The sequence below is a fragment of the Apodemus sylvaticus genome, chromosome 10 (assembly GCF_947179515.1).
Source record: "Apodemus sylvaticus chromosome 10, mApoSyl1.1, whole genome shotgun sequence".
Lineage (NCBI taxonomy): Eukaryota > Metazoa > Chordata > Mammalia > Rodentia > Muridae > Apodemus > Apodemus sylvaticus.
Window position 1 is genome coordinate 3398389 of NC_067481.1, and position 14343 is coordinate 3412731.

The window sequence follows — 14343 nt, forward strand, 5'->3', positions numbered from 1 at the left end:
TTCCGCGGCCCCAGCTCACTTTCCCGGCTCTCAGATCCCTCCCCTGCACCTCCCCGCGCCCTCCTCCTCCCCAGCCTCCTCCCGCGCCCTCCTCCCCCCGCTGCTGCCCAGACCGGGGGCCTCCGGTAGGCCGGGCTGCGCCAATCCGAGGCGCGTCCCGCCCCCTGACGCCGAGCTGGGCCCTGCGAGGCCCCGCCCGCTGACGTCCGGGATTTGCATGAGTTCTCGTGCCGCGGCGGCCCGGGCTCAGTTGTCTGAGCGAGCGCGAGCAGAGAGCCGGCGGGTGCAGGCAGCGGCGGCGGCCAGGCTGTTGAGGGGCGAGTGGCGGCGGCGGGGGCCGGGCGCGTGGCAAGGTCCACGCGCAGGACCGCATCGGAGCGCCGGCGGGAGCCAGCTGTGTCTGCAGCCGCGCCGGCCGCTTGCGCCCCTGCGCGCTCGGGTTCGGCCATGGAGCTGCCAGCTGTTGGCGAGCACGTCTTCGCGGTGGAGAGCATCGAGAAGAAGCGGATCCGCAAGGTAGGGGTGGCGCGAGGGTGGCGGCGCCGAGGCGCGGGAGCGGCGGCGGGAGCAGCAAGCGAGAGGCGCGGAGGGGGTGGGGAGGCTGCGGGCCGGAGCCGGGGATCCCGCGGAAGCTGATGGAGTGCTGTCTCTTCCCCCCTACAGGGCAGAGTGGAGTATCTGGTGAAATGGAGAGGCTGGTCCCCCAAGTAAGTGGCGGCGGGGGCCCGGTGCCTCGGCACCAGGCGCCCTGGCCGGCGGACCCGTGGAGCTGGTGGGGTGGTGGGGGAGCGGACGGGAGGCGGGGTGGAGGTGGGGTGGAGAGAGGAGGGGGTGGGGAAGTCGGTGGCAGGCACTGGGAAGCGGAGCAGCCGAGCCTGAGCCGGGCGCCCTGTGTTGTGCTCCGCTCTCCGGGAAATGCCATCACTAATTTATGCGCTAAAAGGAGCCGGAGGAGCTGGAGAGACGCGGGGCCGAGCCCGGGAGGCCGGCGGAGGGAGGGAGGGCGCAGGCACTGACTGATGTGCAGCAGAAAATGGCTCCTTTCCCCTTTCCCTCCACCGAACGGCTCCATATTGCAAAACCAAAAAAAAAAAAAAAAAAAAAAAAAAAATTAAAAGCGACGAAAATGCAATTGTGTGCGTCCTCCCTCCTGGTGGTGCAGGGTAGAGAAGAAAAAAGGCAGAAAATGTTGGGAACTGTCACTGCAGCTCTTTCGATGGGGAATTTTTTCTTTAATTTGAAATGCGAAGGCACCGGATGGAGACAGGCGCAGGCACACACACACACACACACACACACACACACACACGGAGAGGGAGAGGGAAAGAGAGAGGCATATTTTTGTACTGCTGAGTATTTGGGGTTTGCTTGCCAGTGACAGCGGTCTCCTGGGCCTTGAGGGGGTGGGGGGGGGCGCTGAGCTGTGAGTTATCGGATTAGGGGTCCAATGCAGACCGGCTGAAGCCCTACTGGAGACTTGGGCTGCGGATAAGAAGGGGACTACTTTTGGGTTGCTTTGCACGAAGGGTTTCTGGAGAGGAAAGTGGCCTTGGAACACGTCACAGTAACATGCTTAAAATTCTTGACGACTGCAAAATAAACTGCTAGTTTCGTTTTCTTCACCCCCCCCCTTTCCTCCTGCCCTTGCGTGTTTATTTTAACTTGGGGGGTAATCAAGGGCCGTGTTAGGCCTTAAGAAGCCTACTGTCTACCCTCCATATCCAGAGCTTTTGATTCAGGAAGCCACATAGGGCCTTATGTCATTCCCCAACCTGGCCTTTTTTTTTTTTTTTTTTTTTTTTTTTTAACGCTCTGCCCCCACCCCCCTCCTTTTTCACTTGCAAGATATAACACGTGGGAACCAGAGGAGAATATCTTGGATCCCCGTCTGCTGATCGCCTTCCAGAACAGGTGAGCATTCCCTAGCAGGCTGCTGTCCTGGCCATATAGGTAGGAATCGGAAAGTGGGTGACTGCTTGCAGCAGTAGGAAAGGGGGCAGGGGTGGGAGGGGGCAGGCAGGAGCCCCACCCCCAACAAACCCGGATGGGCAAGGCTGCGGCCTGGGCTTCTCTAACCAATGTCCTTGGCGGTTGCTGCAGCTTGGGAGTGGGGGCAGGGTAGAGCTGGGGAAGGTAGGCTTGTGTTTTGGGAAACTGCTGGAACAGTGCTTGGGGATGACCCTGGATCTGCCTAGGAATACTGTTCCCGGATCCCTGTGGCCCCCTCCCTGGGCAACCTTGGAGCCCCACCCCCAGAGCCTAGGTGTTGCTCTCTGCAGCCACTGCTGGCTTGGCACGGGCACCTCGCGGGGCAGCTCTGAAGGAGCTGGCATTGTGAAACCGCCCCAACGTCATGGAACTGAACTTAACCTTTTGGCATCCGGATAAAAGTTGACAAGGCCTTATTCCCCCCAATCCCCTGGGGGAGGAGATTGGAGGACAGCGAAAAGATGCAGTCCTGAGCCTGAACCTGAGCCCCTCACAACCCTACTGCTGTATTTTGTGGGGTAAACTTCTCTGTCGACCAGGGGGAAGGTTGGCCCGAGGGCATGGATGAACGCGGCCTGGTAGGGGGGTTGCCCATCTTCCTGCAGACAGATGCTTGCCACGCTGCAGCTGCTGCAGCTGGATTCACCACTGGTGGCTGTGGTTCGCTGCTTCGTAGAGGGTAGAGGGGGAAGGGCGTGGAGGAGGGGGAGGAGTCCTCAGAGCCAGGCCACCCCCAGCCTTCCATCCCTCTTTTATTTTGAAGTATTTCCTGTGGAGCGTTTGTAAACTCTAGACCCTGAGAGCTAAAGTTGCTTTCTCAGAACTCCGGGGGTGGGGGTGGGGGTGGGGGGTGTAGGACAGGGAACTCGCATGGACTTCACCTGGGACTTCACCACACTGTAACCATGTCAGCGGCTGATGCCATGTTGCATAATGGGTCCCCGAAGAATTATAATCCAGGCTGTTGCAATGCCATGCAACTTTGGAATCAGACCCCAACCCGGCCCCAGGGCATGGCAGAACTCCCCCACCCCCACCCACGGGTTGGCTCAGGGGCTTTGGGGCGGAGGTGGCGACTTGGGTAGTTGGAGACTGGGTCTCTGATCCAAAACTTGAGAACCTCTGGAAGCTGGCTCATGGAGCGCTGGGCAGGGCCTGGGACGGTCAGTCACTCTTTGGGTGGCCAGAGCACGCGAAGTTTGCGGTGGTGATCAAGACGTCCCCCACCTTTGAACTATATTAATTTTGAAATCCGGGTAGAAAGGATCCCCCTCCTCTGAGGGGGCGGTGCTTCGGGCAGCCACCCCGCCCACTGGCTGGGTGTGTGTGTGTGGGGGGGGGTAGTGCCACTTCTGGTTCACCAGGTGGCTGAGAACCTGGCTAGACCCTGGCTAGCCTCAGAGGCGGCCCTCCATCCCCAACCCCTAATTGGCTTATTTGCCGCTATGTAAACAAGAGCTCAGTCCCTCCATTTGATGCCTGGCGGTTTAAGAAAAGGAGTCCTCCCTTTCAACTTCGGCTCTCTTTATCTGAATCTTAATGAGGTAGTTAGCGTCCACGCTTCTGATTAGGGAGGGTCCTGAGGTCAGCACACACCTCCTGTTCCCTGAATTCCTAAACCGAGCACACTGTCTGCAGAGCCACAGGCCCAAAGCTGTACCCAGCGCTCTCTGCTCCAAGCTGCAATCTTCTGGACACCAATACAGTGTTGCAGCAGGTGGGGGAAGGGAGGGAGGAGAAAGTTTACATCTGAGTGTCACGTGGGGGACCCCTTCCTCAGAAGCGCGAGTGTTACTGAGGGCATTGAGAGGTGCCCAGCAGACACAGGCCGTCTTCTGTCTCCTGTCTTCACGTGATCCCTTCCTTTTGTAGCAAAACGAAGGAGGGTCAGAGAACAGGGTGCTACTGACCTTAGGGAAAACTGAGAATACTAACCTGTGGCTCTGTTCCCTCTCCCAGGGAAAGGCAGGAACAGCTGATGGGCTATCGGAAGAGAGGGCCCAAGCCCAAACCGCTGGTGGTGCAGGTGAATACTTCGAGCTGGTCCCGGGATCCCAGTGCAAGCCCTTCCCTAAACATTGCTCCCCAAATTACTTATAGTTCCCGGGGGAGCACCCCAATTGCGCTAGAACTTCTGGCCCCACCCCCTATGATGCAATCTCCACCCGTGGGAGCTGGAGCATTCCCGATGTTCCCGGCCTGCCATAGAGCCAACCTTTCTTCTCCCTCCCCCTTAGGTACCCACCTTTGCCCGTCGCTCCAATGTCCTGACTGGGCTTCAAGACTCCTCCGCTGACAACCGTGCCAAGCTGGAGTTGGGCACCCAGGGCAAGGGCCAGGGGCACCAGTATGAGCTCAACAGCAAGAAACACCATCAGTACCAGCCACACAGCAAGGAGAGGTCCGGTAAGCCGCCCCCACCCGGGAAGAGCGGCAAGTATTACTACCAGCTAAATAGCAAAAAGCACCACCCCTACCAGCCAGACCCCAAAATGTACGACCTGCAGTACCAGGGTGGCCACAAGGAGGCACCCAGCCCCACCTGCCCAGACCTGGGCGCCAAGAGCCACCCTCCTGACAAGTGGGCCCACGGAGCTGCAGCCAAAGGCTACCTCGGGGCAGTGAAGCCCTTGGGGGGAGGGGCAGGAGCTCCAGGCAAGGGCTCTGAAAAGGGCCCCCCCAATGGCATCACACCGGCCCCTAAGGAGGCGGTGACCGGTAACGGCATTGGGGGCAAGATGAAGATAGTCAAGAACAAGAACAAGAATGGGCGCATCGTGATCGTAATGAGCAAGTACATGGAGAACGGCATGCAGGCGGTGAAGATCAAGTCGGGCGAGGCAGCGGAGGGCGAGGCGCGCTCCCCCAGCCACAAGAAACGGGCTGCTGAGGAGCGCCATCCCCAGGGCGACAGGACTTTTAAAAAGGCAGCCACTGCTTCTGAGGAGAAGAAAGCCGAAGCGCCCTGCAAACGCAGGGAGGAGGAGGCTCTGGTGTCCGGAGATCCTCAGCCCCAGGACCTAGGGTCTCGAAAGCTCTCCCCGACCAAGGAGGCCTTTGGTGAGCAGCCGCTACAGCTCACCACCAAGCCAGACCTGCTGACCTGGGACCCAGCCAGGAGCTCACATCCACCCACCCACCACCACCATCACCACCACCACCACCACCACCACCATACGGTGGGTCTGAACCTCTCCCATGCGCGCAAGCGCTGCCTCTCCGAGACCCATGGCGAGCGTGAGCCCTGCAAGAAGCGGCTGACCGCCCGCAGCATCAGCACGCCGACCTGCCTGGGGGGCAGCCCGGTCTCTGAGCACCCTGCCAGCGTATCCCCCACCACAGCCTCTCTGCCGCAGCCCGAGGTCATCCTTTTGGACTCAGACCTGGATGAACCCATAGACTTGCGCTGTGTCAAGATGCGCAGCGACTCCGGGGAACCGCCCAGCACCCTCCAGGTGAAGCCGGAGGCTCCAGCGGTGGCGGCAGTGGTGGCGCCGGCCACTGTGGCGGAGAAGCCTCCCGCTGAGGCCCAGGAGGAGCCAGCAGAGCCCCTGAGTGAATTCAAGCCCTTCTTTGGGAATATAATTATCACTGACGTCACGGCGAACTGCCTCACCGTCACTTTCAAGGAATACGTGACGGTGTAGTGGGAGGGAGTCGCGCCCACTGGGACTCAGCACCTGCAATCTCGCAGAGGTTCCCAAGGAGAAGACCCCAGTTGCGGTGGCCAGGCCCCTGCTCACTCCCTGGGATCCCGATTGAGTTGTCCATCTTTCACTGTTTCCTTCCACGTGGTGCCTGCGGTCTCGCCGCCACTTCCCCTTCCCTATAGGAGACCCGAGCCCTCCCTGTGGACCACCAGAACTGACCCCGCAGCCCCGAGGCGGTCTCAGAGCTATAGTATTATATTTTAACCGTGCTAACTGTCAAGTGCTGACTCTACTCCGGTTTGTACGTGGTGTTATTCTTGAAATGTATTGTTTGAGCTCAGAAGGCCCGTTTACCCCCTCCCCTTCGGGCTGATATATATATATATATTTATTTGTAGGTATTTATATATTGAAATATAAAAACCTAGATTTATGGAGTTTCCTCTAGATCATGTTATATTCTATATCAGACAGACTATTTTAAGTTGGCCTTTTCTTTCTCCTTCATTCAGTATTTTGATTTTATTTCCTCTCCTCCAGGAACTGCGACACCAGTAACCTTGGTATATATTTTTTGATACTGTACACATGGGTGTGTTGTTTCTATGTGCAAAAAAAAAGTTTGTTAAAAGGCTAAAGAGCTCTCTAGAACCTGCTGCTATAGAAATGTCTGAACTATACGCTTCCAATTATTACCTGCTTGAATGTAAATATTAAATGGAGATGTTGAAGGTGCAATCTGGTGTCTGAGATTAGCTCCAGGGGGATATCGGAGGTTGGGGGGGAAGGAGGATGGACCCTCTCTCACCCCACTTCTGCCCAGGTCACATGGAAAAAGACTCTCTAAAGCTAAGTCTTTGCGAAAGCCAAGTCCATGGGGTGTGGTGTCTCCAGAGCCGCTCCTTCATCGGAAGGTGACTCTGTGTGGGAAAGTCGAGTGGTGCGGTGCTCGTCTGCAAGGCTGGAGTGGGGGGGGGGGATGTATCAGAGTCACCCTAGTCCCCAGGGCTTTCTGGCTGGCGATGCTCGTGTAGCTGGCAAACCCAATAACTTCTGTGTTGTGGAGGGGCGAGCAGTGGGTGTGCTGCACCCGCTTCCTGGATCCTGACTCTTAGACTGGTGGCTCTTGCCCCGCCCCGCCCCCCCCCCCCAAGCCAGGTCCTAGAAAGTTCCTCAGCCCTCCCTGCTGTGGGCCAGGATACTAGTGAAGTAGACCCCAACTTTTTGGGGCTGTCCCGCGCTGACGCTGTCGACCCCGCCCCTCCAAGGAAGCCCTTTCTCTGCCAGGCTCTCTCCCCGGAAACCAGCAGGCCAAAGGCCAGGACTGGAGCAAGTGAGCTGCTGTGTGAGGAACCGAGGGCCTTCTGCTGGATGGTTTGGGAGGGCGCTGAGTCTGGCTTGCCACCCTCTCTAGCTTAGCTGCGTAAACGGGCACTGGTTGCCCACCCCCGTGGTGGCGACTAGGCCGAGGTGCTAGGTGTGCTTGGAGAAGGGAGGAAAGGGGTTAATGGCCCCTAGGCTAGGGGTGCGGCTCCGCGGGGCCAGGAAGCCACCACCAGCGGCCAGCTTTCTGCAGACACAGCGATCTTCCTCCTGGTTCGGTGGCTAAACAGGCCCTGGGGCCTCCGGCCTGGGGAATCTGGTGAGTTTTAGGATTCTCCCGGCTGGCAAAACCTCAGTTCAGGACCGAAGGTCGAGCCTATAGTGACAGCAGGGCAGAAGATGACAGCGTGGTTCAGTGTGTGTGTGTGTGGGGGGGGGGGTGCTGAGGTAGTTCGAGGGGCAGAGTTGGGAAGGCTGGAGAAGAGATGGAGAGGAAGGCCTGGAGGGCGGGAGGCTGGATGCACGGAGTGGCCAGTGTTGGCTGCAGGCCATCAGCGGCTGGGGCTGGGGGAGGGGCGCGCGAGGCGGGGGAGGGGAGAAGGGAAGGGAACCGCTTTTTTAAAAAAGCCTTTGGGAGTTTGTAGCCCCGGCTTTTGTGAATTGTCCCTCCCACTACCCCCATCCCCGGGAGCCCCCTTCAGAGTGAGTTAAACACCCCTCCCCCTCTGTGTAATGAACGCCCTTTGCCACCCTGTGAGTGGAGGCGGCTGATCTTGCTTCTGGCAAGCGGCCTGCTCAGCACTAGAATTGGGCCTGTCCTTCACTGGCTGGTGCACAAAGGCCCGTGCCAGGCAGGAACCTCAGCCCCTGCTTTTCCAGTTCATGAGAACTGAAAACCCCCGAATGCCGCTGATCAGACCCAGAGGTGGAGCCTTGATAGTAAGTCTGGCCCCTGATGTGGCCCCTCTTCTGCTGAGCTTGAGGAGAGGCAGAAGATGGCTCTCCTGGGTGGCTGCTAGCTCACTGCACTTCCTGGGAAAGCTTGGTCTACAGGTGCCAGGACTCCCTGAAAGCTGGGTATGGGTGCAGGGCCTGTGGGGTGATCTGGGCAGAGCTAGAGCCCCAGTCAGAAGGTAAACAGAGGGGTCGAGATCTAAGGGAGCAGATTCCTTCGATATCCCATGGGCAGTCGGAGCATCTTGGCCTATTTAGTCCCCAGAAGGACAGCTCTCTGTGACACAGGTTTGAGGTCCTGATGGACATTCCCTAGTTCTTGCCTTGATTATGGAACCAAACTGACTGACCCCAATCCTTCAGAGAGCCTTCCTAGGACTCTGCCCTCTCAGCCCTTGGACAAGTGTAAGGGTTAGAAACAGACTTCCTCCTCTAAGGGGAGTTGAGGCAGAGAGGGTTCAGAAGGCCCAGCTCTCCTGGTGTGGGCGGGTCTCTGACCAGCTCTTTACAAGTCGTTGGTCAAACTCTCTTTGAAGGATCAAGTTCAGATTCAAGGGTGAAAAGGCTTTGCATTCTATGCACACCCAAACTGTCCAAATGTCTTCTTTCCCTCCATCAAAATGAACCAAGAACTGTTCTTATATGGTCAAGCCTCAGACACAGATGCAAACGCTAGCAGTGCAAAGGCCCAGGTTATCTGTGAAGCCTCCTGTCTGAAGCTGGCTTGACTGTAGCTTAGGTCTACCAGTCGCCCGCCCTGACTGTCTGAGCTCACTTCCAGACGAGCCAAGTTCCTCCCACAGTCTTTACTCCATCCATGGCCACCACTAGTTGGTGTTATTTGTTGGGAATGTCCCACAGACCCAGCCTGGTTTAGGTCCAGAGTTGTCAGGCCAATCAAATAGGATCTAGGGTTCTTAGTTCAATTTGGATAGCACATGCATGTAAATCAATCAATCAATAGTATGTGCATGTAAATAAATACTCAATAGCATATGCATCTAAATGCTTGTAAATAAATATTTTAAAGGTTGGTTTCTTTTATGCGTATGGGTGTTTTACTTGCATGCCCATATGCACACCACCTTTGGGACTGATGTCTGCAGAGGTCAGAAGAGGATATCAGAATTGAAGTTATAGGTGGTTGTAAGCCTCCATGTGGGTGCTGGGATCCAAACATGGTCCTCTAAAAAAGCAGTCGGTACTTACAAGTGCAATAAGACATACATTCATATGTATGTGTATGTGTGTCTATATGTGTAATATATTACACATATACATATATATGTATATATACATGTAATACACACACACACACACACATATATGTATCAGAGGATGAAGATGACTCTGAAATTCTGTACCTACTCCTACCTCATGAAAGTTGAGATCACACCTGGTTTTAGGTGGTGCTAGGAACTAAACCTGGAGTTTCTTGCATCCTATACTAGACTCTATCTCCTCAGCCCTATAATGAATCATATCTAGCATATACATCTGTCCCAGGAAACATTTGAGACATACTTCTAAAGCAGAGGCAAATTTTTCACTATTTTAAGTGAAAATGAAGTTTAGCTGAGCACCCTAGATTTGGTCTGGAAACTTGGCACTTGTCGACACTTGGCCTTTGTCAGCAAACCTCTAAGATTTTCAGGAAAACAGAAAAGATCTAGTTGCAGAGCCTCTACCCTTTACTCTTTACCTTCCTATGCATTTTTTTCTGGTCATATTGAAGGCAGAGCCTTTGAGGGAGAGGATAAACTACATCAGGAGGCAGCCGTGAACATTTTGGAATACCCCTACCTTAAATAAACGCTCAGATCGCTTTTTGCTGGGGAACACCCCATGTCAAGTGCAAAGTCTCTCCACAGTTTCTGGCCCACGGCACTGACCTGACCACGTGACAGACTGAATAGAGATGTCCGGCTCTACACCAGTGTTGTCCGAGGCCACCTCTCCTCTAAGCCAAATGTCCTCAGTCCCTTCAGCATGGAATGCTGATGTCCAGGGGACCTCAGTCCTCTGAATGTGTGGGAGGGACACTGGGGCTGCAGAGTCATAGCAAACGTGTCCTAGAACAAAGCTGAAATCTCAAGTGTTTGGAAGCCTGTGGATTCCGTGATCCCGTGGCAGTGCTTGCTGTGTATCTGAGGTGAAGATGTTAAAGAGGAAATTGTTATTGAAGTCTGCTATTCTTGGATACAAGTGTCTACTTCCTGTGGCCCCTGGTTCAGAAATCTACCCCTACCCTGCCCACTGCTGTCATTTTCCTTTCCAGTAAATGATAAGTTAGTGTTGGTCACTTCCAAGGTGATTATTATATTGCAGCCAATTTCCCTCTTCTCCGTGAAGTGGGTCCTGTTGCTGCTTTGCAGGTGGTAATATGAAGGCTTAGTGACTAACCTGTGCAAGTCAAAGAGCCAGGTGGAGGGCAAGAGCCAGCAAGCTACACATCTGCCTCTCCAGAGTCCTGTTCCCCATCTCCCAGAGTCTGCCAGTGGGTGCTTCAGAGGCAGGCACAGACCCCACCACCTTTCTGAAGTTGTAGATCTTTCCAACATGGCCGCTGCCTGAGGAACGCCTAAGATCTTCACCATTCACTGTCACCTGTCGCCTCTGCCCAATACTCACCGTCAGTTGCATGTGCCAACCGATGTGTGTCTCTCAACCTTCTTAGAGCCTCGATCCTTTAATACAGTTCATCATGTTGTGATGACCCTTAACCAGAAAATTATTTTTGCTACTACTTTGTAAAAATGTGATTTTGCTACTGTTATGAATCAAAATGTGGATATCTGTGTTTTCCAATGGTCTTAGGTGACCCCTGTAAAAGGGTCATTTGACCCTCAAGGGGCTTGAGACCCACAGGTTGAGAGCCTTTGCCTCAGGGCACTAAGCTCTTGGAGGGTTAGCTATGTTACTCCAGGTAATTTTTTCAAGCTGCTGCTACTGCTGTCCGTCTCGCATCTTCTTTGAGACAGGGTGTCAGGGAGCCCCGGTTGGCCTCGAACTCATTATATAGCCGAAATGACCTTAAACTTCTGTTGAGTTCTGTCTCTACCTCTCAAATGTTGGCATGGGCCATCACATGTGCTAGGGGTGAGAGTTGGGGTTTTATATAAGCACTCCAACAATTGAGCTACATCCCCAGCCCCTTGTTTAATTCTCTCTCTCTCTCTCTCTCTCTCTCTCTCTCTCTCTCTCTCTCTCTCTCTCTCTCTCTCTCTCTCCCTCTGTGTGTGTGTGTGTGTGTGTGTGTGTGTACGTACATGCACTTGAGTGCAAGTGTGTTTACCAAGGCCAGAGGCATCAGTTCTCCTGGAGCTGCAGTTATAGGCAATTGCGAGCTGCCCAAGTTGGGAACTGGTGATCAAACTCAGGTCTTGTACAGGTTGCAGTAGGTGTTTTTGACTGCTGAGCCATCTCTCCAGCTCGTGTATATACCTCTTAACGGGAGCCCTTAGATTCTTATACCTCAAGTACCTATCTACGTGTGTCAAATTCTGCGTGTGCATGTGTATGTGACAGGGTCGCAGATTGCTAGCCATTGATAGCGTCCTAAGCCAAGGGTTGCCCGGGAGCCTTGATTCAGGCGGTTCACTCCCCAAGAACACCAGGCCCATCTCTCCCCCACTAGGAACCAAGCATATGTGCTAAAATCAGCTGCTCTGGATCCCACCGCCTCCTCACTCTACCTCAGTGGTTTGTGAGGATTTCTTGAGGCTCCAGGTAATTATGTAGTAATTGAATTTAAGGAAACAGACCCTAAGGATAATCCCGGAGAAGGATGCAAGAGGAACCGTGGTTTAATTTCCGCACAGCGGGGCAGCCATCTCATCTTATGGATGTAGTTTGAACGTGTGACTTGGGATGCTGGACTCCCTGTCTCCTTCTGTGCACACATGCACACGCAGGCTTCTGTTCTGGGCAGGTGCGCTGAGCTGTGCGCCTCAGGCCTAAAACACAGAACCCACTCCACTGAAGCTGCAATTGTCTGCAAGGCTTCATGTCTAGGCTGGGGTAGGGAGCTGGCATGGATGGAGCATGTTCTAGGATGATGAGGATGCATGCATGTGTATGCATGCATGTGTGTGCACACCTGTGCGTACATTCAGGGCTGGGGGAGGGGGACAGCACCACCACCTGTGGTAGCACAAACACCTCTCCCCTCGCCACAGCCCCAGTGAAATGCATCACACCATGGGGCTTAAAGTCACGACCCCACACACACACACACACATCCACCCCTGAAGCCTTTCAACCTAAGCCAGGTGCCCTGTAAACCTCCCTGGATTTCCTTCCTTTCCTGTTTCATCTGAGAAATTCTTCACTAATTCCATGGTGTCTGGTTTCTCATTGTTTCTCTCTGCTTCAGACAGCCTCTTGGGGGGTGGGCTTTGGAAAGGTGTGCTTAAAGCTCTGGTCCTTCCGAAACGATGCGTGTGTCTGCACTTGCTTTGGCTGTCCTTGGAGACACTGTCAGGGTAGGGTGGGCCATCCTCTCCTAAGGACAGAAGCAAATAGCTATCCACTGTCAGAGAGTGTTACGGCCGACTCAGTTCCCTAAAGCAGACTTCGACATGAAGAAGGCCACGGGGCACAGTTGTTCCCTTGGAAAAGAATGCTGTGAGCAAAGGAAGGCTACCCTCCACACCTTTAGGTGGGGTGCTGCTGTTGGTTGAGGACCAAGGAAACTGCAGCCTCTGGGGAGGAAGCCTGGGCCTCCTAAGTGTCCAGAGGACCATCTAGTCCTTCATGAAGCCTCGAGAGGAGGCACAGATTAAAAAAAATAGGGACATGAAAAAGCTTCGGTGTAGGTAGGGAAGACTCTAATGAGCAGAGTCCCTCCTGTGGACAGCATAGAAACACCAAGTGTTAAGTGCGGATTGCTATTTCCTGCTTTGTTTATGCTGCTCCGTCCTCCACCTCCCAGCAGAGCTGGAAAGGGCAGAGGGAGGACCCTGCGGGGTGAAGGAGACTCCAGACCAGCTGTGTTCACCTCAGCCTTCCATGCTCCTTCCTGCCGGCTCCTCTCCTGGCACTGAAAATTATTTATGTTTGCAAATTGCTTTTGATTCACGTGAGTGAGTTATTCCTTTGGTCTGCCAACAGGTCTGGGGACAAGAATTATCCAGCCTATGAGGCGGGAATCCAAGGGAGACAGATGAAGATGCAGTGAAGTGGAAGTTGAAAGCCCTGGGATTTGGTCTGCGCTCTGATGCTGCAGAGGCCATAGCGTCCCTTGCCTGGGCCCTGGGTTGCTCGCCTGCAAAACAAGAGACTGGTGGTTTGTGAGTTTTCCTGGCATCTGTGGCTCTGACATCTCTTGAGTGCAAGGCACAGTAGACGGTCTCCCGGCCTTCTGGCTGTTCCCTGATAAACCCTTATTGCTGTAGAACCTGAGGCTGCCCAGCCCTAGGCCAGCAGGGAGAGCTAGCTGGGTGGCCAGGAACAGTTCTAGTCTTTGCCTCTTGCTTGGCACTGTCCTTGATGTCCCGTTCTGTAGGCAAAAACAGACATGTGCAGGGGAACAGGAAGGGTGGAAAGTCCCCGAGGCTGGTCCAGGAGAGAAACACACACAAACACAAGAATAATCATCTGTATTCCCAAACAGGCCAGAGCAAGACCAGCTTGCGCAGGGTGGATGAAGTCACGTGGGCTGCTGACGGAAAAAGGGTCAGATTGTGATGGCAAAACTTAGAGCACCAAGTCCACCTCAAGGCCCTCACTCCACAGATAGGGAAACTGAGCCTCCCCAAAACCAGAGTCCACATGGAGGTGAACTATTAATACCAGCAAAGAGATCATTCTGTGTGTACAAGTGACCCTCTGGGCCCCAGTGTGGAGCATGGTTCACTCCCTCTAACCCTGACTGTATTGACAAGAGTGACCCTGAAGGACCCAAAGTCTAATGTCACAGTGGGAGGAAGTGGCCACATGCACCTGGAGAGAGAGAGAGAGAGAGAGAGAGAGAGAGAGAGAGAGAGAGAGAGAGAGAGAGAGAGGAGAGAAAGAGAGAGAGGAAAGAGAGAGAGAGAGAGAGAGAGAGAGAGGAGAGAGAGAGAGAGAGAGAGAGAGAGAGAGAGGAGAGGGAAGAGAGAGAGAGAGAGAGAGAGAGAGAGTGATCACTGTGGTCTAGAGTCCCTTCTCTGGATTGGGGTTTGGGCCCTAACCTAGAGAGATGAAGGCATGCAGGGCTGGGCCTGCATTCTTCTATTCTCCTGACCACCAAGCAGTTCCTGGAGGTAGAGAGAACCCTCCTGACCTCAGAATCTTAAGTCGGTTGGCTTTGGCAGAAACTCGGTGTTTACTCAACCCTGACTAAGTAACAGTGAGCCTCAGCCCCAGCCTAGAGGGGAGATGGGGTTCTGGGTACCCTATGGTGAGAGGGTATCTATGGGCGGGCAAATCACAGCTGCATTGGGTG

General features: G+C 54.5%; 1 protein-coding gene and 1 long non-coding RNA gene across 2 annotated transcripts; both read left to right on the forward strand.

Moving 5' to 3' along the window:
- Positions 1–220: 220 nt before the first annotated feature.
- Cbx4 (chromobox 4) lies at positions 221–6377 on the forward strand. The gene is made up of 5 exons (XM_052194606.1): positions 221–516; positions 664–707; positions 1846–1911; positions 3949–4015; positions 4227–6377. Exons 1-5 carry the CDS (start codon positions 448–450, stop codon positions 5634–5636), a joined length of 1656 nt encoding a protein of 551 aa, XP_052050566.1. The 5' UTR covers positions 221–447; the 3' UTR covers positions 5637–6377.
- A 579-nt stretch (positions 6378–6956) lies between these two features.
- LOC127693618 (uncharacterized) lies at positions 6957–13209 on the forward strand. The gene is made up of 2 exons (XR_007979728.1): positions 6957–7281; positions 13029–13209. It is a non-coding gene; the product is annotated as an uncharacterized LOC127693618 (long non-coding RNA).
- The last annotated feature ends 1134 nt before the right edge of the window (positions 13210–14343 follow it).

What these genes read in the sequence shown, in the direction of transcription:
- Cbx4 (XM_052194606.1), top strand. Translation starts at nt 448, where the DNA reads ATGGAGCTGCCAGCTGTTGGCGAGCACGTCTTCGCGGTGGAGAGCATC. An exon ending in AGAAGAAGCGGATCCGCAAG is followed by an intron (nt 517 to 663) that starts GTAGGGGTGGCG and finishes TCCCCCCTACAG; the next exon opens with GGCAGAGTGGAGTATCTGGT. An exon ending in CCAAACCGCTGGTGGTGCAG is followed by an intron (nt 4,016 to 4,226) that starts GTGAATACTTCG and finishes CCTCCCCCTTAG; the next exon opens with GTACCCACCTTTGCCCGTCG.